Consider the following 26,530-nt stretch of genomic DNA (forward strand, 5'->3'; position numbering starts at 1 on the left):
AAAAAAAAAAAAAAAAAAAAAAGAGACAGAGAGAGAAATAAACAAGGGCTTGCCCTGTAGTTCACATCTGGACCACCCAGCTTAAAATAGGGTAGGAGAGTTAGGGAATAGCTTTTCGACCCTTGTGTTACGGTGCACAGGTGTGCAAAAATTCTCCTTGAACTCCCCCTTGAGTGTCCCCCCAGAGCCCATGGCCACTGCCACTCTGTGTTAGTTGCTCTTCAGACCAGGGAACAGACTTGGCCGTGGCTGTGGCCAGGGTCCAGCTGCTATCACTCCTCCTGTCACCCACCCACCTTCTGTCCCCAGCAAGGATGTTGAGAGGAGCCAGGCACCAACCTCGCTGGATGTGGGTCTTTCCCCTCACTTTCCTATGAACTGGGGGTGGGGGAGGAGGGGTGCGTGCTAGGAAGTCACCGCAGCCGAGGAACCCAGATTGGTGCACTTGAGAATGAACCATGAACACACTTCCCAGTGAGTCACCTGGCTGCAATGAGGGGCCATCTCCCCAACAGGAGCCAACACCCATGAGTAGCGGTCACACACACATCCGTGCAGCACGTAGGCAGAAATGCACTGACTTTCCATGACTCATACATCCCCCGTTGCGCTGTATCTCACGGATGCACACACTACACACAGACACACCGCTCCGCGGCAATGTGCCCGCATTCAGCACGTGTCCCCCAGGGCAGTGGGAGTCGGGGAGCCTCAGCTGCCACGCTGCCACTTCACCTGGAACAGCCACTGATCTGAGAGCCACTTTCCCAAGCGCACAGCCTGCTGTGTTCCTGCTGTGTGTGGGGCACAGATGCAGGCCCTCCCCTGCCTGCCCAGGAAGCAGAGAAAAGCACCAGGCATCCCTCGGGACTGTGCCAACAAGAGACACCAGCCCCTTGGTCCCTGGGCAGGGCCGTGTGAGCTGTGCACATGACCCAGCAAAGCCGCCTGCACCTGCAGGGTTTCTGCTCAGACGGAATTTGGTTCTAGGCCTGTTCCAGGGCCCCCAGGCAATGGGGACATCCTTGCAAGAGAGGTTTCCTAAGCTGGAGTTTCGTGGCATTTGATTAGTCTCCTGTGGCTGCTATGACCAATTACACACACTTAGTGGCTTATAGCGATCAAGGTTTATCTTCTTCTGGTTCTGGAGCTTAGATACCTGAGGTCAGGCTCGCTGGGCTGAGGTCAAGGTGTGGTGGAGCTGCCTGCACTCCCTCTGGAGGCCCTGGGGAGAGCCTGTTCCTTGCCTTCTCTAGGCTTAGAGGCCGCCTGCATCCCTCACCTTTGGCCCCTTCCTCCATCTTTGAAGCCAGCAACGTGGCGCCTTCTCTCCTCCCTGTCCTTGCTCCTCCCTCTTATACGGACACAGTGGTTACATCGGGCCATTTGGAAGATCCCGAGTCATCTCTCCGTCTTGAGATCCGTACCTTCATCCTGTCGGCCAAGTCCCTTTCGTCCTGTCCGCTCCGTGCTGCTGCAGTGGGCGGGGGAGGAAGGTGGCACAGTGGCAGCGATACACATTCCTTTCTCCAGAATTGGGGCAGGGCTCCTCAAAATCCTCAGCGTTAAAGATTCAGAATTTGATATTATGGCTGCATATAATGTTGAATTATCTGAACTTGCTGCACGTGTGTGTGTGTGTGTTGTTGGTAGGACCAAAACAGTTGATTATCAGCCATTTCATGGTTTTACCTAATATTTTAAGAGAGGTTCTTACCTGCTGGAAGCATGTACTGGCGTATTACCGATGAGATGGTCTCACAGGTGGAATTTGCTGTGAAATGCCCCAGGAAACAAAAAGCCGCAGGTCAGAGTGACGAGAACTGGGGACGGGCGGATGAGTTCCTGGGCCGTTCCCTTTAGTTCTGAGTGTGCTTGAAAGTGTCCACAATGAGGAGTAGAAACCAGTGCAAAGCTGGGTGGAGACAGCCCTGTCCTGGCTGCCCTGAGCTCTGCCCTGTCGGTCGCCTTGAGGAGGGTCGGGGGGAGCAGGGGTGCAGGGTGGCGCGTGCATGCCGGGTGGCGGGCAGCAGCAGGCCCATCTCCAGCCCCAGGGCTCCAGGCCATGCTCCGCCCCCAGCTGCCCTGCAGCTCCAGGCCAGCCACGCTGCCGCCTAGTTTCGCAGCTCCAATGTCATCACCTAGGCGACGGGGACGCTGCTGCCACCGCCCGCCTGCGGGAGCCAGGAGCCAGCCGAGGGCCACTTCCACCTGGCCCCACCGACCCTCCGGGGCCCAGGCTCAGCCAAGGTAGGCTTGGGCTTGGCTCGCCCTCCTCTCAGCCTGAATCGGGGGGAGTCTCCTTGCCACTGTGGGTGCACTGGCTCCAGGGGCCCACCCTGGGGTGCACAGAGCCCCTTCCTACTGCCTCCCAGGAGGCAGCCAGGAAACGGTACTGTTCAGGCCAGGGTTGGGAGGCCTTGCCCATGGTTCTCCTGACGGGACAAGCCACAGCTCTGGGGAGCCATCTGCCCCAAGTGGCACATCAGGGCTCCTCGTGTGACCCTGGGCTGGGGGGCAGAAGTGGCTCTGGTACTGCCACGTCCACCCCTTGGACCCGCCAGGAGCTCTTTCCACTTCCTGCCAAGGAGGCGCAGAGTGACTGCCCCAGCCTGGCACGTCCAGGGGCTTCCCGACTGGGGGCCGCCATCCTCAGCCTCACACAGCTGATCCAGAGCCTCCCAGTTCTCCCCAGCCCCCTCATTCTCTTGTGGCCCTGGAGCCTCTCGAGCAACAGCAAGCCATGCCCTGGCCTCCCTGGCACTCACGCAGCTGCTCCCAAGCCTGACCCAGACCTGAATGGCAGGAAGGGGCTGGGCTTGTCCTGTTCCTTCTGCCTGGGTCCTGCTTCCAGGGCTGGACTCCCAGGCTGGGGAATCCTCAGGGACCCATCAAACTGGAGGACAGGGAAGGGGCTTGTGGGCATCTGCTGTGAGGAGGGCAGAGGGTGTACGTGGCAATGCCTATGGACACATACATGTGCGCATATGTGAATAGGTGTGTGCGCGTGCCCGTGTGTGCAAGTGCGATGCTGGAGGTGAGACGGTGGGTAGGGAAACTGAGTGACCGGCTCCTCCCTGAAGTCTTGGGGGAATATCCGAGGGGCCAGGGCCTCTGGATCCTGTTCCCTTGGCTCTTAGCGAAGACTCCAGCCTGCCTCCTGGATGGACATGTGGCTTGGGGTCGAGACCGTGGGCTCTTCCTGGCTTGCTGTGTCGCTCTGGGTGCGTTTCACTCCACTCTGAGGATCTCTCTGCCCATCCTGAAGGCAGGGATGATGGGGCCAGGGGGACCACACCGGCACAGGCTTCTGGAATGCCGGTGTCATCTCCCTGGGGTCCTGCAGACTGAACTTACTCAAGAGCCCCATGTCCAGGTGGGGGATATACAGGAGCCCCTTAGAAGCAGGGAAGAAGGCCAGGTGTGGTGGCTCACATCGGTAATCCTAGCACTCTGGGAGGCCGAGGTGGGCGGATCACCTGAGGTCAGGAGATCGAGAGCAACCTGGCCAACATGGTGAAACCCTGTTTCTACTAAAAATACAGAAATTAGCTGGGCATGATGGCGCCCAGCTATAATCCCAGCTACTGGGGAGGCCGAGTCAGGAGAATCATTTGAACCCGGAGGGCGGAGGTTGCAGTGAGCTGAGATTGTAACATTGTACTCCAGCCTGGGGGACAGAGCGAGACGCTATCTCAAAAAAAAAAAAAGAAAAAGAAAAAGAAAAGTGAGGAGGAATGAGGAGGAAGTCAAGCAGTTTAACCCCACATGGTGCTTCTCCAGCAGTTACCCTGGTCCTGTCCTGACCTGACCTGCTGGGCTCCAGTAGCTCAAACCAACTCATTGATTCTGTCATCGCTTCTTCACGGAGCACCTACTGTGTGCCATGCGGGTGCTGGGGCTGCAGTGCAGAGCACCTACTGTGTGCCATGCGGGTGCTGGGGCTGCAGTGCGGAGCACCGTGTGCCAGGCGGGTGCTGGGGCTGCAGTGCAGAGCACCGTGTGCCAGGCCGGTGCTGGGGCTGCAAAGCAGAGCACCGTGTGCCAGGCCGGTGCTGGGGCTGCAAAGCAGAGCACCGTGTGCCAGGCGGGTGCTGGGGCAGAGCACCGTGTGCCAGGCGGGTGCTGGGGCTGCAGTGCAGAGCACCGTGTGCCAGGCGGGTGCTGGGGCTGCAGAGCACAGCAGGCAGGGCTTGGTGGTCTGGCCCGCAAAGAGTCAGCAAGCGAATGTCTCCCCATGCTGTGGGTACTGAGAGAGAGGAGGTCTGGCAGGTCTGAGGGAGACCAGCGTCTCTTAAATGGGGGTGCAAGGGCCCTGAGAAGTGAGGCTTCCTGACAGCCATCCCTCGTGGGTGCCGTGTTGGTCAGAGTGGGGTCTGGCTGCACAGCCTCCCTCAGGGCTGGGCTGAGAGCACAGGTCGGCTGGCACTTATCCAGGTTTCGGGGTTCCAGGGCTCCAGCTGGAACTGCCTCAGGGATGGCCAGGAGTGGGCCTGTCCCTGGAGAGGCGTGGGGTATGACAGCCGGGAGTGCGGCAGGAGGCAGCCCCCTTAGACCTGGAGTAGCATGGAGGCTACGAGCCATGTGACCTAGGTGGCCCTGTACCCTGTCCAGCCCCAGGTTGCTGTTCCCGCCTCTCCCTGACCTACGGGCTGCCCAGGCTGCCCAGGCTGCCCCTTGGCCGAGCTCCACCATGGCCAGCGCCCCTCCGTTCGCTTGTGAGTCTTACAAGATCACAGCCCTGCCCAGGCTGTGATCACAGCCTTGACGGCTGTTGGGCTAACCCTGCCATCGTCTGGAGCCCCCTTCACGCTGGGGTCAAAGGCTGGGTTGTTGTCTGCCCTGCAGGAGTCGGGGCCTCCAGAGGATGGGCTGCCTGGCGGGAAGGTGGAGCTCACCAGAGCCCAGTCCAAGCCAGCCTTGGCGCTTCTGAGCTGTGTAGCCCTGGGCAGACTGCTCGCCCTCTCGGGGCCTCTGGGAACACCTGGAGACCTCCTCCTGAGTTCCTCTGAGGATTGAATGAGCTTGAAAATATGGAGGGTTTGGCACAGGGTGAGGGCTCAGGGGATGCTGGGCGGCAGTATCAGAAAGGCAATCCTGAGGGCCAGCGGACAGCCACTCTGAGGAAGAATAGAGGCTGCCTCTGGAAGGAGTGAGGGGCGGGTGGACCCCGTCACTGCCGCGCGGGGGAGGTCACAGGGCTGAGCAGCTGACTCCAGAACGGGAAGGGAGCACGCCAGGAGCGAGTGTTGCGCATTGAGTCAGGGTGGGACTCAGCGGGATGCGTGACAAGTTCATGGGGTTGACAGCTGTCCGGAAGGGCACGTCCGCTCGGACCGCAGGGTGGGGAGTGGTCAGCAGGGAGACACGGCCACGGGTGCGGTGGGCGCATCCTAGACCCCTTAGAGAAAAGCCCAGAGCCAGGGGTGAGGGGTCTGTGCAGGGTGGGGACGTCTCAGAGTGGAGCATCCCCGCCGAGGGGTGTCCAGAGGAGAGTGGCCAGGTGGGGACAGCAGCTTGGGAAGGGTCATCCTTGCTTGGTTGGAGGAGCGGAAATGCTTGTCCGGGGAGAGAAAGAAGATTCTGGAGGACAACACAGGCACTTCCAACATGGCCACTGGCCACACAAAGGCTGTGACCCCCGGTGTGATCCTTGGGGTAGAAAGGGGGTGGGAGAGGAGGATTGGAGGGGGCAGGGGACAGGGATGTGTCTGAGCAGAGCAAGGCTGTGGCAACTCCAGTGAAGGCGGCTGCGGCCCCGTCAGTCACCTGCCCTGCTGAGGGCAGCGCTGTTCTCACCACCTGTGAACACAGGTATCGACTCAGACACCTACTCTGGCCATAAGCTCCGCTCTGTCCCAGCCCTGGACCTCCCACCCCCTGTCCTTGGCAGTCGGTCCCTTGGGTCTTCTTCCTGTGCTCACCGTGCTGGTCTGAACTTCCCTGTGACAGCTCTGCTCCCACCGCCCCTGCCGGGGTGGCCCTTCCTCTAACAGGTGGGCTCCTGGCAGGAAGCGTCGCCAAGTTCACAGCCCCAGTGCCCTGACTTGGCCCTGCTCAGTTCCCTCCCGCTGCCAACCTCGTCCCCCCAAGGGCCATGTCCCTGCCCACCCCTTCTGCCCCTTTCTTAGAGGACGCTCAGCCCATCAGGCCGCTCATGCCTCTGACCCCCACCTCCAAACTCTCCTGACCTGCTTACCCCCAGGAGCACTGCCCACTCCGAGGTGCAAGCAAGCTGGGGCTGGGGTGGAGACTCCTCTTCCACCACCCGCACTCCTCATACCCAGCCTCTGAGGGCCTCGCAGCCATACATGATTTGCCTCCAGTGGGCCAGGGGTATCTGTTTACCGCGTTGCACGTCCCCGGGCATGGAGCTGGCACCGGGCTGCCACTGCGACTGGGCACTACCCGTTTCGAAGGCGCCTCATTCCCTGAGAGACCGAGGATAGGCTGGTGCTCTGCAAAAGGGCGCGGTGGCCACTGTAAAAGGGGGGTGAGACACACCGGCTGACCGTGCAATAGAGAGGCACTCAGGAGCCAGGGACCCAGCAGCCTCCAGACCCCACCTTTTGACCCTCGTGTGTGCAGTTCTATTCCTCAGCCTGGTGCCCTTGGGACCCGGGCCTCATTGGTGCTTTCTCCACTGCCACCACCCCACCACCTGATACTAAGTAGCCATCGGTCAACTGCAGCTCGATACTGTTCATGGGGCATCTGCCGCCGGGTGCCCAGGCAGAGGAGTGCTTTACGCTTTTTATATGCGTAGAATTCCTTCACCCCACCCAGCGCTTCTGGGAGGCACTACAATTATCTCTGTTGTACAGACAAGGAAACAGAGGCTCAGAATGGGCAAGACATCTGTCTGAGGTCACACAGCTGGAGAGGGGCAGAGGTGGGCTGCGTGGGCAGAGCAGGAGAGGGAACTGGGGTGTGTGCCCGGCAGTGCTGGGCTTCAGGGCAGGAAGCGATGGGGCAGGAATCGTGTGTCCTGGTACGACCCAAACACATTTATGACAGCAAGAAGGCCTGGGCAGGCAGCAGAGGACAGGGCGGGCCTCTTGGATGTCTGGGTGTGGCTTGGGCCTCGATGTACCGGTGAAGAAAGATGGACAGGCAGGGGCTTTCCAGAGAGGGGCTTCCTAGGCAGGGTGCGGGGTGGGGCTGTGCGGTGGGAACACGGACTGGGGAGGGGGTTGCAGCTGGGCCTGCGCCTCCCATGCTCAGCTCCAGGCCAGGCCGGGGTAGAGCCAGGCTGCTGGGTTCTACCTCCACCCTGACCAGCTGTGTGCCCGTGGAGGGCTGGCCTTCCCTCTCTGTGATGTCTCCTGGCTAGTAACATGGCATGTGGTGCAGCCTCACTGGGCCGTTGTGGGGTGGCCGGAATCCCCGGGAATCGGCCATGCTTTGGTGTTTCTTCATTTCACTTGGCTGCATGTGAACTGACCTGGGAAGCTGGTCGGGGGCACCCCCACCTATGGGGGTTCCGGCACTTTGGTTTGGTCATGGCCTCAAGCTTCTGGGGTGAGGCTCAGGTATTCCCCCAGACAGTCCTGGGCATCTGCCTCGCCTCTCCTCCCGCTTCCCGTGGGCCACGGCCCAGGAGGGAGAGGGCAGCTTGCTCAGGCACTCCCAGTTGTCTGCGTGTTTCACACGGTGCACGCTGCCCTGCCCCACCGTGGGAGGCTGTGTTTGTCTTTCATCCCCATGCTCAGCTCCCCCAGACTAGGGGAGTGGGGCAGCAGACGTGCCATCTGTAGCAGTGAGGGGGGCTCTCAGCCGCACCCTCCTCACCAGGCCCTGCGGACAGGTCTTCATCCCTGCCCCTGACCTGCTGACGAAGCCGTCCTGGCAACCCTGGCGGAAGGGTCTGGCCCCATCCCACCCGCTCCCGACAGAGGGAGGCCACATGGTCCTTGGCCTCTGTTGGGAGGGGCAGGCAATGCTGGTAGAGGACCTCACCCGTGAGAGGGAGGCCCTCCTGGCCCTCACTCCGGGGGACCCCTGTCCTTGGCCCCAGCCCACCACGTGAGAGTGGCCCCTCTTCTCGGGGTAGTGGGAAGGGAGAGTGAGGCCCCTCTGCACAGAGGACCCCAGGAGACTGGACTCTGATGATGCCCTGCAGGAATTCGGCGGGGCCGAATGGGAGCCGCTGTCTCACACAGGGCCAGCGCTGACCGCCCGACCCCTCTGCCCAGGCGGGGGCTCTCTGGGTTCTGGGTCCTGGGACCTTCTGCCTGAGTCCCTGGGTAAAGGGCACAAGGGGATTGAGGCCGTCTCCTCCCACAGTGGCCTCAGGTTTGTTCGCCACTTCAGATTGGAATCCATTGATTTGCTGAAATAACAGGTGAAATCATTGGCGGATGGGGAAGCACCGGAATCAGAAGCACATTGAGCTGTTTGCTTTAGGGGTGGCCCGGAGCGGGTGGAGCTCCTCGGGGCTTTTCCCTCTTCCCTGCACGGAGGAGGACACCCTGCACCCCTCCTGTGATACCCCTTAAGAGCCAGCGTCCGGGATTGCCGGGCCAGACGGGGCAGACGGCTCCTGCCCAGGCTGAGTGCGGATGGCTCGGGCTCAGAGCTCCACTGAGGGGTGGGCGGGTAACAGCAGCCCTGCGGCCAGTTCCTCTGCAGGCAGGAGTGGGTGTCCCCATGGGGAGTGCCTCTTCCAGAGTGGGCTCAGTCGGGGTGGAGTGTCCTGACTTATCTGAGGTGGTCGTGGAGCCGTGTCTGCCCTAGGCCTGGGCAGAGGTGGAAGGGGTGGGAGAACTGACTAGGCCTTACCTGTGGGCCCATGGCTCAGGAGGTGTCTGTGCTCCCACCTCCTGTCAGGTGGTGAAGGGAGAGGATGGGTTGTCAACCGGAGACGGGGTTCCTGGAGGAGGCCGGGTCCTGGCCTGGCCTGGAGGGATAGGGGTGAGATGGGCAGGGTGGGGAGGAGGTGGTGGACAAAGGCTGAACACAGAGAGTACATAGCCAGGCATGTGGGGACTGAGGACAGGGGATGGGGAGGGGACCCATGGGGACAAGATATAGGGAGAGGACAGAGGGACAGGAGATGGGGAGGGACAGAGGATGGGGGACAGAGGGGACAGGAGGATGGGGGACAGGGAGGGGACACAGAAACAGGAACTAGGAGGGGGATGAAGGATGGGAGAAGGAGAGGTCAAAGGGACAGGGACAGGGAGGGAACCCATGGGGATAGGGCAGGGACCTATGGGGACAAGGGACAGGGAGGGACAGAGGGACTGGAGATGGGGAGGGGACAGAGGGACGGAGACAGGGAGGGGACAGAGGATGGGGAGCTAGGGGACAAAGGGAAAGGGGACAGGGAAAGAACCTATGGGGACAGGGGAGCAGGGAGAGGACAGAGGAATGGGAGATAGGGAGGGGATGCTTGGGGACAGGGAGGGAATGCTTGGGACAGGGCATGGGGACAGGGGGCTGTGGTTTTCATGGGAAGCTATGGAAGACAAGGCCAGAGGTGTTGGGCAGGGTGAGATGAGAGAGCCTGAGAGACCCTCATGGGCTGCGGACTCCTCCCCACAGGGCAGAGGGGACCATTCGGGTGCGGCCAGGCCATCAGAGGACCCGGGCTTGGCTGGAGTCCCAGCTCCTCAGCCCTCGGTAGCTCTGGGCGAGCCACTGGGCCTCCCAGCCTCCACCTGCTCATCCCTGACTGGAGCAGGGTTGCTGTGTGAGCCTGGGGCCCTGCAAAGTGCCCGGCCAGCCTCAGCTTGGAGCGATGGCACAGCACCCCCTCTCCACCGTGGCCCCGACACCTGGGTGTGCGTTCTGCTGTGGGCAGCTGCCCTAAGCAACGTAGGCTGCTGAGCAGCATCCCTGTCTCACACACTAGATTCCGCAGCACCCTCTGACCCTGTTGAAAATGCCCCCAGATGGGAACATCCCCTGGGGTGGAGTTGTCCCTGGGGTGGAGTTGTCCCTGGTGAGAACTCCTAGGTTGAGTCAAACCAAGGAGTTGGCAGAGAGCCTGTTTTTCAGCCCCAGGGAGCTTGGGCAGGCTGGTGTTCTGGCCCACACAGTCCGCTCACCAGCCCACCTGTGCTGGTGTGAGCCTCTTCCTGTTCAGAGTCACACGTGTGTGAGGGCTCTCCCTGGGGTGCAGCCGGTGCAGGGGGCTCTCCCTGGGGTGCAGCTGATGCAGCGGCCCCTAGAGTTGAGGATCCAAGCAGGCTGAGGTCTGGCTTTGCTGGAGGGCCCTCGGTGACTGGTCTTTGTCCTGCTCCCACTGCTGTGGTCACTGTAGGACCTGGAACGCTGGTCACCTTTCCAGCCTGGCAAGGGGAGGGGACTTGTCTGAGGCCTCACGGAAACTGGGGTAGGGCTGGGGCAGGGACAAGGTGCCCTGCTTCCTGGCTGTGCCCGCAGCCTATGGCCTGGCTACAGCGTGACCAGGAACGCCCAGCACAACTGTCCTTTGCAGTTCTGTGCCCTGACTTGATGGTGCCGGGGCTGGGGGTTGCCGGCCAGCAGTTCCCCAGTGGCCACCCCCAAATGCTGTGACCACACATTTCTAAACTGGAAAAGCCTTCCACTACAAGACCTGTGCGAATACACACTGGACGCCCCCGTTACAACTGAGAACTCACTTATTTCATTTCCTTCCTTCCTTTCCCTTTTTTTTTTTTTTTTTTTTAGAGCTGGGGTCTAGCTCTGTTGCCCAGACTGGAGTGCAGTGGTGCAATCATGGCTCACTGCAGCCTTGAGCCCCTGGGCTCAAGTGATTGTCCATCCTCAGCACCCTGAGTAGCTTGGACCACCAGCACATGCCATCATGCCCAGCTAATTTTTTTTTTTTTTTTTTTTGACGGAGTCTTGCTCTGTCGCCCAGGCTGGAGTGCAGTGGCATGATCTCGGCTCACTGCAAGCTCCGCCTCCCAGGTTCACGCCATTCTCCTGTCTCAGCCTCCCGAGTAGCTGGGACTACCTGTGCCCGCCACCACACCTGGCTAATTTTTTGTATTTTTAGTAGGGACGGGGTTTCACTGTGTTAGCCAGGGTGGTCTCGATCTCCTGACCTTGTGATCCGCCCGACTCGGCCTCCCAAAGTGCTAGGATTACAGGCATGAGCCATTGCACCTGGCCATTTTTTTTTTTTTTTTTAAGTTTTTGGAGAGCTGAGGTCTCCCTATGTTGCCTAGGCTGGTCTCAAACCCCTGGGCTCAAGTGATCCTCCCTCCTTGGCCTCCTAAAGTGTTGGGATTACAGTTATGAACCACTCCACCCAGCCCATTCCTCCTAGACTAAATCTTCGTAGAAAAACTTACACTTCCGGCCGGGCGCGGTGGTTCACGCCTGTAATCCCAGCACTTTGGGAGGTCGAGACGGGCGGATCACGAGGTCAGGAGATCGAGACCATCCTGGCTAACACGGTGAAACCCCGTCTCTACTAAAAAATACAAAAAACTAGCCGGGCGTGGTGACGGGCACCTGTAGTTCCAGTTACTTGGGAGGCTGAGGCAGGAGAATGGCGTGAACCCGGGAGGCGGAGCTTGCAGTGAGCTGAGATCCGGCCACTGCACTCCAGCCTGGGTGACAGAGTGAGACTCCGTCAAAAAAAAAAAAAAAGAAAAGAAAAACTTACACTTCCAATAATGTATTTGCATTTTACGATGTCAATAAAACTTCCTAAAGTTTCTTATGAAATTGGTGTCTTTTCCCCATTGATACACATGATTTTTAACATGATTGGCAATGTTTCAAAAGCAATTTCCATTTTGCCCCAGAACTGTGTTCCCCTTGTGAATGAATTTTCAAATTAAAAGGCACATGGTCAGGAAAACCGGATTTAATTTAAAGGCCATTGTTTTAGAATTGATTTATTTTTCTCGCCACTGGGATCCTTGCCTGAAAGGCGGCTGTGGGCAGAGGGCACACACTCCCCCTGCCCCCAGCACAGAGAGGGACGCAGCCTCCCTGCACCCGCAACAGCGCTTCCTGTTCCCTGTGCCCGGTACTCCCAGATGCCCACAGAGCCGGTCACCAGCTCACGTGTGTGAGGCCGACTGGGGGAGCCCCTGCCTGGCTCCTGTGCCTGTGACCAGTGTTCCTGTGGGGCCCTGGGGCCAATGCTACCAGCGTTGGTGTTTTCCCAGGAAGTTGGGAATCAGGCATCTGGTGGCTTCTGGTTCCAGTTCCTCCATGTGCTTTAAGTCTGGGCAGGTTTCCGGGTCCTGGTTTTGACTGATGAGGAACCTGACTCCCATGGGGGAGGCCAGTGGCTGCAGCAGGACCCTGGGCAGTGGCAAGGCCGGCCTTCATGACAGTGTCCTCCTCGGGGGTCCTGTCCCAGGGTCTTCATGACTCCCCTGGGGGCTTCTTAAAAGTGCAGATTCCTGGGCCCTGCCCTGGCCCCACCGTGGGGAGGGGTGTCCTGGAAGATGCATCTGCCCAGGGCTGCTGGCCGGTCCACACGCCTGCACCTGGAGGCCCACTGCCCACATCTCAGGCAGATAGGCCTGGGGGATGTTTGGGGACCCAACTCGTGGTGCAGAGAAAGCCCCTTTCCCACCCCACACGCTCCCGGTGGTGGCCTGTCCTGTGGGCCCGGAGGGCTGGGTGGGTGGGGCCGGGGACCCATGACCATGCTCGCTGGCCTCTGTCCCGTGCCCAGGCAGGGACAAGAGGCCAAGCTGGTGTCCTGCAGTGCACAGTGGATGCTGGTCGGGGGTGTGGAAGCTGGGTCTCCAGCAGGCAGGGACGTGCCAACAAGAAGGGTCACTGTTCCTCATTCAGGGTTCAGTGGGAAGAGAGGGTGTGGCTTCAGTGGGAATTCAAATGATGCTGACTTGAAAATGCAGCCAATGCCCATGTCCCAGGCATAAGATCATGAATAATGTTTCACTGACCAGTTCCTGTCTCTCTTTGTCCTTGCTTCTCTCTGTCTCTCTGTCCCTCTGTCTCTGTCTCTCTCTGTCTTTGTCCCACTTTAGCCTTTGGGAGGGGACAGCTCACAGGCTGACAGATGAGGTCATGTGTCCTGAGCATGAGGTTTTCAGGTCTCACCCACACTGTAGCATGTCAGAGCTTTGTTGCTTTTCAATGTTCCATTGTTTGCTGGCACCATGTCTCACGTGGCCGGCCCTCTGCTGATGGGCATCTGGGCTACGTGCACTGTTCAGCTACCGGGAATGGTGCTGCTGTGAAGGGAGCTGGGATTTTGTCACCCACCTACTGTGCATGGCAAGTCCATTTCCGTCTCTGGGCTCAGGTGGCCCATCTGCAAAATGAAGGGGATGCGACCCAGTGGCCTCTGGCGGCAAAACCTTCCCAGGCTTGTCCTCTTGGATCTGAGGGAATTTCTTTCCTCCCAGTCCGGCCCCTGCAGTGCTGCTGTCCTTCGGGACGCATGCCTGGGGCCCCTCACTCGTTTCCACCCAGCCTTAGCCCACACACCTGCACCAAGAGGCTACCCCACTCATACTGCTCAGCCCAAACGGACCCACCATGGGGCACGGGCAGGTTCTGCCCTCCCCCGGGGCCCTGTGCCAGCCTCAGCTGGGCCTACGGTTCTGCTTCCTGTCACGTCCTCCCATTTTAAATGAACAGGATGGTGCAGTCCCCATGCACACCCTCAGCTCCACTGGGGTGTTAGACAGCCCAGCCCAGCCCAGGATCGGAGGCCTGCAAGGGCACACCTGCCTGGCCACGTGATGGTGAAGGGGGGTGGGGCAGGGCAACCAAATTAACTTCCAATTCTGAGAAAGAGCCCCTGGGACATTCACCACCAACTGTGTGACCTCAGGCAAGTCACTTAACCCCTCTGAGCCTTGGGGCTCCTGAAAAGTGGGTGGAGTGGTCACGCTCACCTGGGGGGAGGTGGCGTGGGCCAGCACCCTCTAAGCTGCTTGTCCCAGGCCATCATGGCTCACTGGCTACACCCCAGCCTGGCCCGTGCCATTTCTCCAGGGCCTGGCATGTGGTGGCCCAGGAGCGTGCCACGGGCTTCTATCAGCTCCCGCCTGCCTGGGGAAGGACAAAAGCGACAGGTTCCAGGCCATGGCCTGCACCCCCGCTGGCCGTGGGCAGGTCCAGGCCTGCCTGCCTGAGCACTGCAGGGCAGTGGCCAAGCCTGTCCCATGGCACCTCACCGAGAACCTAGGAGGCTGGCCCAGGGGAGAGGTCACCTCAGTCAGGGCTGGGGGCTGTGGGCAGGGCGGGCTAGGGTTTCCCTGTCCCCTCCCCCTCAGCATAGAAAAGGGACCCCAGCTGTGCCCCACCTGGACACTGCTACCTCCTCATGGGTGTCCAGGGCCACTGGGAGCTGGACACAGGGGCTCTCAGGGAGCAATGGTAGAGATGAAGACCAGCGGATGGGCGCCGGGTCAGGGCTCCCCATTCCCTGGGTGTCTCCTTCTCAAGGCGTGACCACCCAGGCAATGGCTGGCTCCAGGACAGGGCAGCCTCTTGTTCCCAGCCTGGCCAGCCTTCCCTGTGGGGCTGGGGTGCAGGGAGGAGCCCTGGCTCAGAAGGTGAGGGGACGTCTGTGTCCCCCAGCAGTTGGCACAGCAAAGCTCTGGCCTGGGGCTCGGCTGCAGCCTCCAGGGCATCCCTCGCACATGCTGTTCCCCAGATGGGGTGATAGGAACCTGAACCACCTCCAGGTCCCAGGCATCAGGGAGACCCCAAACCTGGCTGCATCCTCCAGGCCAAACCTAGACACAGTGGATCATAACAGACCACAGGCCTCACACGCTTGTCCCAGCCTAAGCATCTCAAAGAGTCTGCTCTCCCGAAGGCCCTCAAGGCAGCCCCAGGAGCGGGTGCTGCTGTCACCCCCTCTTCCGAGGCGGCGGCTCTGAGAAGCACCTGCCTGCCCAGGGCGCCCCCGCGGATAGGTCTGATCCAGGCCCGCCACCTCCAAGGCAGAGCTGCCCACCTGGCCCTCAGTTTCCAGCCGCAGGGAGCGGGGTGGACAAAATGACAGTGGAGAGGGCACAGGGAGGGTGAGGCGGGGGCACCTGCCAGTGCTCGAGGGATGTCCCAGGCAGGCCCACCTGCCTGCTGCCCACCCCACCTTCGTCCCCGCCGAGGCTGTCACAGGAGGACGGAGCAGAAATTCCAGGGCGCTCAGGTGTCACTCTTTCCTTCCTGCAGAGCGAGCTGCCCTCGGAGGCCGGTGTGAGGAAGATGGCCCAGTCCACCACCACCTCCCCCGATGGGGGCACCACGTTTGAGCACCTCTGGAGCTCTCTGTGAGTGCGCTCGGCTGGCCAGACCTGGGGGCTCCCCTGGGAGGCACTCTGGGCTAGCCTCAGCCACCCTCGCTGGGCTAACTGGGCCAGAGCAGGAGGGGTGGCCCCGGGAGGACTCTGGGCTAACCTTGGCAACCTTCTCTGGGATTCTGGGCTAGCCTTGAACACCCTCGCTGGGCTGACTGGACCAGAGCAGAAGAGGTAGCTCCACACTGGTCTTCAGCTAACCTTGGCCACCCTCATCAACTTGGGGACAGGGCTGGGTCAGAGGGGCAGGGAAGGGAGACCACTGCCCTAGGCCTTCCCTGGGGACACAGGACCAAAATTCAGACTCTTTTCCCAGGTTTGGAAAGGACCCATGGCCAGCAGAGGCCCAGAATAACAGAGGCCATGACTGGCTCTGCCTCTCTGGCACTCACAGCAGCCCTGGAGGAGCAGGTGGAGGACAGAGATGGCATGAGAGGGAGTGGGAAGGGCAGGAGACATAGGCCTCACCAGGAGTCTCGGGCTATCCTTGAGCTCTGGGCCTGGGAGGTATGGGGGTGACGCCCAGACTGGGGACTGACAGCTTCTGTTTTCCTCTCCCTGCCCCAGGGAACCAGACAGCACCTACTTCGACCTTCCCCAGTCAAGCCGGGGGAATAATGAGGTGGTGGGCGGCACGGATTCCAGCATGGACGTCTTCCACCTAGAGGGCATGACCACATCTGTCATGGTGAGTGGGGGACTGCCCTCTGTAGAGGACTGGAGTGGGGGCAGAAAATGTGGCCTGTCCTGTCTTGGGAGCCTGGCAGAACCAGGAGATAGCCTCTTGGTTGTACAGCTTCCCCTGTGCGTTACTCAGTACACTTCAAATTGCAAAGGAGAAAATGTATCCGCTCATGTAACTGTCAATCCAGAGATAGGAATGGATTCAGGCATGGCTGGATCCAGGTGTAGGAAGGGCTTCAGGCATGGCTAGATCCAGGTGTAGGAAGGGCTTTGGACATGGTTGGGCCCAGGTGTAAGAAGGGCTTCTACAGCTGGATCCAGGTATAAAAAGGACTTCGGGCACGATTGGGTCCAGGTGCTTCACAGCTGCCTCGCGCAGTCTCTTGGCCTGCTTTCCCCTGCAGTGGCTTTGTTTTTAGGCAGCCTCTACACTCATGGTGAAGAGGACCAGGCTGCTCCAGCATGCCCTATCCCTGTGGAGAGGAGATCCCTCTTTTCCCATAGTCTAGCAGTCCTGCCTCTCGTTGATCTGAATGTGGTCAGGGGCCCATCTCTGAGCCAGCTCTGTGCCTCTGATTGGCCTGGGCTCCACCATCCCTGGAACAGGGTGGGGATAGAATGGAGTGGGGCAAGCCTCCCCACACAGGAACCCCCAAAGGAAGATGGAGGTGCTGTTTCCAGTCAAAGAGGACTGGATAGGGGGCAGACAGGGTCAGTGAGGCCTCCGGCACCCCATCTTGGCAGGCTCCCCCATTCCTGGGAGTCTCAAGCCCTGCCCCATTGGCTGCTTCTCTGGGGGAAAAGGCCAGGCTGTGGGAGCTGGTGGGAGCCACACTCCTGCCTATCTCTCCGGCCGCCCGTAGCAAGGCATCGACTCTGCCAGGAGGTAGATGGCAGGTGGGCACCACACACAAGGAGAGGGCAAAGATTCCGACCCTGGGCCTGCCCCGCTGGACTCGTCGGCTGCTCGGCCCCGCCCAGGGAGTCCTAGGTGGGGAAGTTGTGCGCGGCTACGGGGAAAAACAGCCCGAACTATGTGAACTACGGGGAGACACATGCACCCAGAACAGCGCCTCTGGGGCAGGGTCGGTCCTCCCTCACTTAGGCTCAGCCCGCAAGGGAGGGAGGCAGTGCTGGTCCTCTGGGGGCCTGAGGGCACCCAGCCTGACCCTCCTCCTCCCTCAAGTCCCCATTCCAGGAGCTGGAGCCCCTCCCTTGCCCCTGCGCATGACTGTCTGAGGCACAGGCCACCCTGAGCACTGGAGGGAGTGGGGGCCGTGGGGCTCCAGTCGGAAGGAGCAGAGTGAAGTGGGGTAGGGGAGGCGGAGGTGCCATGTTGCCCGTTCCGTCTCCATCGCGGATGCTGGGCTGGCACAGAGCCATGTGGGGCCAGAGAAGTCACCTCCTTGGGCAGCGGCAGCCCCAGGGTGGGGGGCTTCTGGAAGGCGACAGCGCCAGGGGGGTCCATTCCTCCGAGGAGCCCCTTAGCCTGGATCTGAGGGTTCGACCACCCGCCCCTGCCCTCCCGCCCCTGCTCAGCCTGGATCTGAGGGTTCGACCGCCCGCCCCTGCCCTCCCACCCCTGCTCAGGAGACCGTCCCAGTGGAAACGCTCGACAGTGTTCCGCACGTGTCTAGTTCCATGTTACAGGCGAGGAAACCGAGGCAGATGCTGGGAAAGGGTGGGCTGGGGATGGGGCTGGGTAGTGCAAGAAAGTGAGACCACAACCTCTCCCCTCTCTCCCTTTGGAACAATTCTGTCAGCTGCTCTCTGGGGACAAGGGTCCTGACCCCACCCCCTCCAGGTCCCCTTCTGGACATCCGTGTCCTCCAATCTGGGGAGGGGCAGGAACTGGCCGCTGGATCCCAGGGAGGGAGGGAGGAAGACCCATAAGATTGTCCCCTGAGATCCAGAAGCCTCCCGAAGCCTCCCGACCCCAGGTTGCTCAGCCCCCACTCCCCCTGCAGAGGGCAGAAGGCCCCTAAGATGGCACAGACCCGCCCTCCGTCAGGAGGAGGACCTGGGCTCAGGGAGGCAGAAGGAGCAGTTCTGCATTCCTGTGGGTGGGAAATGCTTGTCCCCCCACAGCCCCGGAGGGTTCCCTGAGCTCCACATCAGGATCTGGTCCCAGCCCCCACCTGCTGGAACGTGCTACTCCCCAGCCACGGGGTGACGGTGGGCCTCGAATCTCCACAAACAGCAAGGTGGCCGGATCTGTCAGGCAGTGACACGCCTCCTCCCAAAGCCACGTATGAAATTCCTAGGTGCACAGCTCGGCTCACGGAGATGGGGGATGCCCTGGAACAAAGACTGGCCCAGGCCTGCGTGGGGAGAGCAAAGCCTCATTCTGACCCCAGCGCCCAGCCCCCTCACGACAGCGGCTGCTGGGCCAAGAGCATGCTGTCCCCTACCCCTGACCCCCATGGGAGCACCAGGTGCAAAGACCAGGGTGACTCCAAGGGGTGCCAACTGGCCGGCTCGGGCAGCCTGGCATACAGCCCAGGGCTTAGCTGCCCTAAGAATGGCCCCTGGCCCACCGAGTCCAGGGATCCCAGAGTGGGGCTGGAGCTGAACTGGGAGGCGTTGTTTTAAAGTTCAGCCCGGGAGCTCAGGGAAGCTGCTGTGCTGCCAGGGCCAGGGACCTGGACTTGGCTCAGTGCGGATGCAGGCATGTGGGACTCTGAGTGCCCCCCAGAAAACTGCCATCTGCAGCTCAGGGGCCCAGTTCTAGCCCCACCACGAGGCTGGTGACCTTGAACAAGAAACACCACACAGGCCCAGCCCAGGGTCAGACAGATGGTTCTGGTGCTGGATGTTTCTGGGGCTTCCGACAGTCCTGAGTTCGTGGCTCAGGTGGGGGGCCTGCTTGTGGAAGTGGCTGCATGTGCACCCGCCCCCACCTGCCCCTGGCGGCTCCCTCTGGCCACTTGTCCCTGGGTATTGGTGGCATCTGGCCGCTCCCATACTCGGGGGCGGGTCTGGGACTCATCCAGCAAAGGGGCCTCAGCTCGGGCAGGCACAGTGCTTGAGTGCGGAACACCTGTCCTCTGCAGTGGGGTGTGCCTTCCGCATCTGGGGGACGTGGGTCTCCCTGTATCACGAGTGGGCAGATTGGTTCCCACTGTACACAGGGTGTCTGAGGGATGCCTTAGCCACCTGCTTAGCAGCTGTGGGAGACAGGCAGAGTGGGTGGTTTCAAGCTCCCACAATTCTCTGAGCCTCCATGTCCTTGCTGGTGAAGTTGGGGTGACAGGGGGTAGTGTAGCAGGACGAGCTGCAGACAAAACTTCTCAGACACCAAGTTAAAGAAGGAAGAGGTTTATTTGGCCGGGAGCATCGGCAGGACTCCTGTCTCAAGAGCTGAGCTCCTCAAGTGAGCAATTTCTGTCCCTTTTAAGAGCTCACAACTCTAAGGGGGTGTGTGTGAGAGGGTCATGATCTATTGAGCAAGCAGGGGGTATGTGACAGGGGCTGCGAGCATCAGTGGTCAGAGTGAAACAGAACAGACCGGGAAGTTTTACAATGTCTTTCTATAATCTATAGATAATATCAGTTGCTAGGTCAGGGGTTGAATTTTAACTACCAGGCTTAGGTCAGGCAGGCCCAGGCCTGGTTTTGGGTCTGGTTCCTAAGCGCTGGGCTACCTGCCTTTAGTTTCGCTTTTCTTTCTTTTTTTTTTTTTTTTTCTGAGTATAAAACAATATGAGAGGGTCTGTCTCTCTTCCTTCATTTCCCCCCTTTGAGACTCTCACTTTTTATCAGTGGGAGTTCTCACTCTTATTTTCGCTCCTTTTGTCTTCCTGTGCAATATTGATAATGTGCAGATCGATACTGATTCATATAGTACACTTGTGCTGATACGTAACATGCAGTGACATTGAGTACTGGGTTATGTGCGCGGCTAATTGCAGAAACAAATTTCTTGTTTTTCCTGGAATTTCTGGTACTGGCACATTCAATTCATCATAGAAGTTTTGATATACTGACTCAGGAGAGTGTTTGTAAACGTTTTCTCAAACCACGATGTTTACCTGAAGACCTAGTCCAGCTCCATCAGTTTTTAGGGTTACACATTCTCTTTTTTCTAGCGAGGATTAAGGGGGTTGGTTATTACTAGTTCTGAGGTGTTACCTGGACCACTGGTATAAGAAGGGCCACTTTTCCCTTGCTGAAGGTGGACAGGATTTTTTCTTTTTTTTTTCATTCAAGTAGCCTAAATGACACAAGACCAGTATCTACATTTATTTTCACAGTCTTAATTCATGATAAATGTACTTATTTTTGCCATATAGTCTCTTTTTTAATTAAGAGAACCACATCCTATTTTTAATTTATTATTATTAATGACAGCACAGGCATCAAATTTTACGGTGACTTGTTTGGGCACCTACTTTTTTTGTTTTGTTTTGGCTAACGCTTTAATCATATCATTCATGAGGCCCCACCAGTCTTCAGTTCTTAATCTTATTTTAAAAACTGTGATCATGGGAGGCTCAGATGGGGCATAACACACATCGGGTTGGTCATTTCCTGGGCTACATACCTTGTATAGAATAACATTATACAAACAAGTTCTTTTTAGAGTTCCAGTACACTTATAATGACCATAAAATAATAGGACCATCGCAACTTTTTGTCCTGCTTCAGTGACTTGATGTATACACTGTGAGCAGCCCTCTGTCTGGGGAAGGTCAGTTGAAGTCCTTACTCTACAAGTCCAAATTTTAAGGAAAATGAGTCCCGCAATGAGTTTCCTCATGCTTCAGCCGTGCGTGGAACAGTCAGCTTCCGGGTGTGACTGGGGCAGGGCTTGTCGTCTTCTTCAGAGTCACTTTGCAGGAGTTGGAGAAGCTGCTTCTATCCACGTACAGCTCCCAGTCTACTGATGTTTCAGGATGGTCTCGGAGGTTGGGCCCACTAGTTTAAACTGAGTCCAACACCTCTACATAGTTATGTTTAACTGGGCTCTTTGATATCGGGAGCAAGGTGGCGTGGTTTAGAATGTTGTAAACTTCAATGGTTATGCAGGGATTTTCACAGAGCAAGCTTTGGTATCTAGTTAGTCTAGCATTCGTTAGCTAATGGTGTCCTTTGGTATTTATTAAAGTCACCACAGCATGGGGGCACTTTATGTTTACGTTTTGCCCAAGAGTTAGCTTATCTGCTTCTTGTGCTAACAGGGCCGTTGCTGCCAGGGTCTTTAGACATGGGGGCCAGCCTTTGGAAACCCCATCTAGTTGTTTTGAGAGATAGGCCACTGGCCTTGGCCAGGGCCCTACAGTCTGGGTTAAAACTCCAACTGCCATTTTTTTTTTTTTTTTCCTGACACATAGGGTGTAAAGGGTTTTGTCAGGTCAGGTAACCCCAGGGCTGGGGCCAACATGAGTTTTTCTTTAACTCATGAAAAGCTTGTTGCTGTTGATTGTAATAGATGTAGTTTATCAAATCTACATTTTTATTAACTGTCACCCACTAAAATATTGACTTAAATCTGTAGCTATTTGATTTCAAGCTTTAAAATGATCTGGTGTTCCTTGCGGGGCTCCAATTGCATCTAAATAGATGTGAGAGTTGAAAGACCCATAAGGGGCTTCTCTCGCTTTACAATGTCTTATTTTTTCTCCCTCTGGTTGATGAAATGCCAGGGTGAAAGGGAAAGCCAAATGGACTAAAGCACAAGTGCCACTCTAGTTATTTGGCAGAGTGCCGAGTAAAGGTCCACCACAATACCACCACACATCTGCTCGGGGATGGACCCTTGCTGACTGATTGATAAGCTCTTGAAAATTCTTAAGCTCACTGCATCCTTTCAGGTCTCCAAGGAGTGCTAAGTCTCCTCCCTGTTGTGAGAAACATGAAGTGAATTTAGCGTTGGGAGACGGAGGCTGGATGGCCTTCGGGGGCTGACCTGCAGGGTGCTGGACTTCGGGATATAGCAGAGAGAGCTTGGCATGACTTATTACTCCAGGCTGTAGAATCCTGGAAAAGAGCTACCATGCAGCCTACACCTGGTCAACTGAAGGACCACCTTAGTGAAAAGGGGACAGTCTGGGCCTCTGGCCTGCCATATGCACAAGCATAACAATTGCTTTTGTTTAACGTGCAGATGGAATATTTGATCCATTTTAACCAGGCATTTGCATCTTGGTATCCTGTCTTCGTTGCTAAAGTTTGTTTTAAGTCTTTAACTTCTATGATCCTGTAGTAAAATGAATGTATGGTTTTAGGAAATTACAAAAAACAGTTGGGGCACCTATGGCATGTTGTACCAACTATGGCATGAAAGCTCTACATCGGGGGGCAAGACTCCTGGTTGGCACTGGGGTCTTTATCGAAATCTCCCTGGATTAAATGGTCCCAGTTTACTAATGCCCAGTCTGAAGAGAGTCAGGAGGGACAGAAGTACTTTTCTGAAGTGGAAAACTGTCTTTGACATGTCAAGTCCTCACAGGGTATAACAAGGCAAGCATTAAATGCAATAGTTTGAGGTGAAATTGACATGGTTATATTAATAACTAGATGGTCAGCAATAGAACGAGGAAAGAAGAAAGAGTAATAGAACAGATGAAAAGAGTTAGATTTTTTCTTAGCTTTAGTTTGGTAGAGTTTCCCCCGGGACTATGGCCCACGACTCTGGAGGGGGTGGCGCTTTCTCGACTCGGGTGTGATGAGTCCATCCTTTTGTGCTGTACGAACAGCAGTCTTGGTGGTTAGCAGCACAAGGTAGGGTCTTCCCCAGGCTGGCTGGAGTTTTTCTTCTACCTTTCAATGAGAATATGATCTTCAGGCTCATGCTGGTTTACCGGAAATTCTAGGAGTGGTATATGTGCTAAAAGACTTTTAGTTTTGAGGGAAAGGAAAGTGGAAGATAAACCAAGTATATAATTTCTAAGAAATTGACTTTTTGTTTTAAATGTGGGGACCTTGGCAGTGGACTTTATAGTCCTTAGTGCCTTTTTACTGAGAAATCTCCTTTAGCACCTATTTTTATTAATTTTTAGACCAAAGAAAGCTAAACACTATTTTATATTTAATAATGCTTTTTGTTTGATTTTTATACCAGATAAGTTAAATTTTATCTTTATATTAGTGTGTTATTAATGTTAAACTTAATTTTAATAAAACCTTTTAGACATATTTATCTAATTTTTAATGTCTGACCATAAGGTAAGGTTTTATAGACTCTTTTTACCCTTTTATAATTTTTGCTAAAGAGCAGGTTGGTGCTTTAAGAAAAATCTGCTATGCTTTTATTTTAATGTCCAGTTTACAGAAAAACTGGATGATATCTCTTTAATTTTAGCCAATGTTTACACACATAATTTTCTTTGACCAATTAACATTTTAAAACTTGATTAAACCTTTAAAACAAAATATACATATTTTTAACCTTTCAATGTAGGTAAAAATTTATATTCTTATGCCTCCTTATAATTCTTTTACCAAAGGTATATTTTACTTTTCTTATATATCTTGCACATAAACTGTTTTTTTTTTTTAAGTTTTACATTCAGGAGGCCTAGTTACTTTTAAATTATACAACATTTCTTGCATAAATTCTTTTTTAACACACTTTTTTTATAACTTTTGTTTTTGTTTCACGACTTTTACAGGCAATTTTTCGACATGCCTTAACTTTCTGACTTATTACAAACATTTCTTTCTTTAAACAACCAGTTAATTTATTTCAGGACAAGAATTTACCATATAACACTCTTTTTATATAAGTTCCACCCCCCGCCTTTTTTTCCGAAGACAATAACCATTCTTTTCCAAAGCGAACTTTTTTTTATGTCTGTGGACTAGACTATCTAAGGCCACAAAAATAGAAGTTACTATAATACATGTTACACTGTTAACTTTTAGCAAACTTTACTTTTGTTGAAAACCTTATAAGTTTGGGATTTTAATTATCCTTTGCTATTAGTAAGACCTTGTTTTGTCCAAATTAACTTAGAATTGGTATAGATGACTTTTTTTTTCTTCACTACTTGTATATCTCTTTCTTCTTTTTCCTCTTTGACTTCGTCTCTCTCTTTGACTTCCCTTTTGCCTCTGTCTCTTCCTCTCTCTCTCTCTGCCTCTCTCTTTCTCTCTCTCTCCCTCCTGACTCCTTCTTTGTCTGTCTCTTTCTTTTTCTCTTTGCCTTTTTTTCTCTCTGTCTCTTTCTTTTCTCTCTCTCTGCTGGTCTTTCCTTGCCTTTGGCAGCTGCTTATGCTGCTGTTCTCTCAACCACTGTGTGTTGGGGGCGAAAATCAGCTGTAACCAAGTGTCTATATACAGGAGCTGGTCTGGATGCCCTGGCTTGCAGGTTACCTTGTGCCATACCTTTGAAACAAGGGACCTGTCCAGGTTTCCTTCTAATGACCAACCTACCTCTAATGCTGGCCAGTCTATCTTACACAAAGTTTTATGTTTTCTTGGTGTCATAGTACTCCATAGTCTCTTAAATCAGTTTTTGAAATTTTTCAACATAGTTCCTAGTAGGGTGGGCTTATTTGTGCCTGACCCATGCTTCTTCAAGACAAAACACCACGCTCACACCACGCTCACACCACGCTCACACCACACACACCCTGCAAAACAGAACAGGTAAAAAGGGCACATGCACACTTTTGCAGTTTATACTAAACCAAAATCAAAACCAAAATCAGAATATCCAGAAATCCAAGCCAGGTCAAAACCAAAACCAAAGCATCAAACAATCCAAGTCAAGTCAAAAACAAAAGCCAAAGTGCTGGTACAGGCACACCATGGGCGATCAGGCCACGCTTCCACTCAAATGGAGTGGGCAACTTCTCAAGACTAGCCTTACCATATTTCAGATGTCCAGATTCCAAGTACCAGTTCTTTCCTGGTGTTCAGCCACTGCGTTGATCCGGGGGCCTGCCACACACTGCTCTGGGGAGGTGTCCCACCAGGGCAAATGCCTACCTGGGAGCACGCTTAGGATCTGTGTTGCTCGGGCTGGTCGGAGTCCCCTGCAGGGATGTTCCACAGGGCAGACTTAAGCTGCCGAAGGAACTGCCTCGACCATCCGCCAATCACCTCACTTCCCAGTCAGGGAACCAAGAAATGTAGCAGGAGAAGCCGCAGAGAAAACTCCTGAGACACCGGATTAAAGAAGGAAGAGGTTTATTCAACTGGGAGCATCAGCAGGACTCCTGTCTCAAGAGCCGAGCTCCTCGAGGGAGCAATTTCTGTCCCTTTTAAGAGCTCACAACTCTGAGGGGGTCTGCGTGAGAGGGTTGTGATCGATGGAGCAAGCAATGAGTACGTGACAGGGGCTGCATGCACCGGTGGTCAGAGTGAAACAGAACAGACTGGGAAGTTTTACAATGTCTTTCTATAATCTGTAGATAATATCAGTTGCTAGGTCAGGGGTCGAATTTTAACTACCAGGCTTAGGTCAGGCAGGCCCAGGCCTGGTTTCCGGTCCGGTTCTTTGGTTTCGGGTCTGTCCTAGGCGCCGGGCTACCTGATTTTAGTTTCGCTTTTCTTTTTTTTTACTGAGTGTAAAACAATATGAGAGGGTCTATCTCTCTTCTCTCAGTAGGAGCCCAGAGCAGAGAGTCCTTCGGGAGGTGGCATAGCCTCTGGGGTGCCAGGTGCTGGATGCTGGCTCTGCCCAACCCTGTGGGCCTCGGACAACCCTCCTGCCACACTGGCCCCTGCAGAGGAGGCTGAGTTTAGGCAGTTCAGGAGAGTGGGGCGTGGACAAGAGCAGTCGAACCCTCAGTGGGCCTTAGAGGAGTCCCAGGCCACAGACTTACTGGGGAGACTGTGAGCTGTGTGTGGCCACAGCAGGAAGCAGACCCCGTGGTCACTGTGGCCATCTGACTGGGACGGCCCAGAAAGTCCAGCAGACTGAGGTGGGTGTGACTGGGGGCTCCGAGGCCAGATTCGCTGAGCTCAGGACCCACCCCTTCCCTTCTGAGCTGGGCAACCCTTAAAGAATTATGTAGTCCTCTGGGCCTCAGTTTCCTGTCTACAAATGGCGCTACTGAGAGGCTCCAAGTCACCCACTGAGGTTTGAGGATGTCCAGTGGTGCCGGGCCCATCGGGAGCATGTGACAAACGCTAGGTGTGAGGGTGAGGGTAGGGGAGGCCCTGTGTTTAAGAAAGCTACTCCCTCGGAGACCAGAACAGCAGAGCCACGAGAGCCTAGGATAGGATCTGGGACCAGGGCCTGCTGCCCTTGCCCGGCACGGTTCCTGCCTGAGCTGCCCCGTGCCTTAGGCTCTGGCTGTCCCTGAAGACCCTACGTGGCTCACAGGGACCTCACTCTAAAACAAGTTCCCCTTCTGCAAGAGGAGAGCAGGGGAAGCCGGTGGCCCTGGCCTCCCCGTGGGCTGGGGAGGGTGGGCCGAGGAGCCACAGCTAAAACTGGCCCAGCCCCTGCCCTCTCAGTGCCCCGGCTGGTTCCCTGAGTGAGGAAGGCTTGATGGGGTTCTGGATGCCACGTGGGTGGGGCCTCCCCTGGCCACCCCCACACCGTCTGGGAAGAGCTGCAGAGGATAAAGCTCTCTCGTGTGCTCACAGGGTGGGAGGAGGCAGTGTGGGCGTGACTGTGGGGACGAGGGTCCTAATCCTCACCCGGACCC

General features: G+C 56.2%; 1 protein-coding gene across 1 annotated transcript in view; it reads left to right on the plus strand.

The window, feature by feature from the left end:
- Positions 1-8,272: 8,272 nt before the first annotated feature.
- The window catches only part of TP73 (tumor protein p73), a 71,108-nt gene continuing 52,850 nt past the window's right edge, over positions 8,273-26,530 (plus strand). Inside the window, exons 1-3 of the mRNA XM_011988453.1 lie at positions 8,273-8,344; positions 15,118-15,215; positions 15,810-15,930. Of these exons, the coding sequence (XP_011843843.1) occupies positions 15,151-15,215; positions 15,810-15,930 (186 nt within the window). The 5' untranslated portion in view covers positions 8,273-8,344; positions 15,118-15,150. The remainder of the gene's footprint in view (positions 8,345-15,117; positions 15,216-15,809; positions 15,931-26,530) is intronic.

The sequence above is a fragment of the Mandrillus leucophaeus genome, unplaced genomic scaffold (assembly GCF_000951045.1).
Source record: "Mandrillus leucophaeus isolate KB7577 unplaced genomic scaffold, Mleu.le_1.0 Scaffold330, whole genome shotgun sequence".
Taxonomy (NCBI): Eukaryota; Metazoa; Chordata; class Mammalia; order Primates; family Cercopithecidae; genus Mandrillus; species Mandrillus leucophaeus.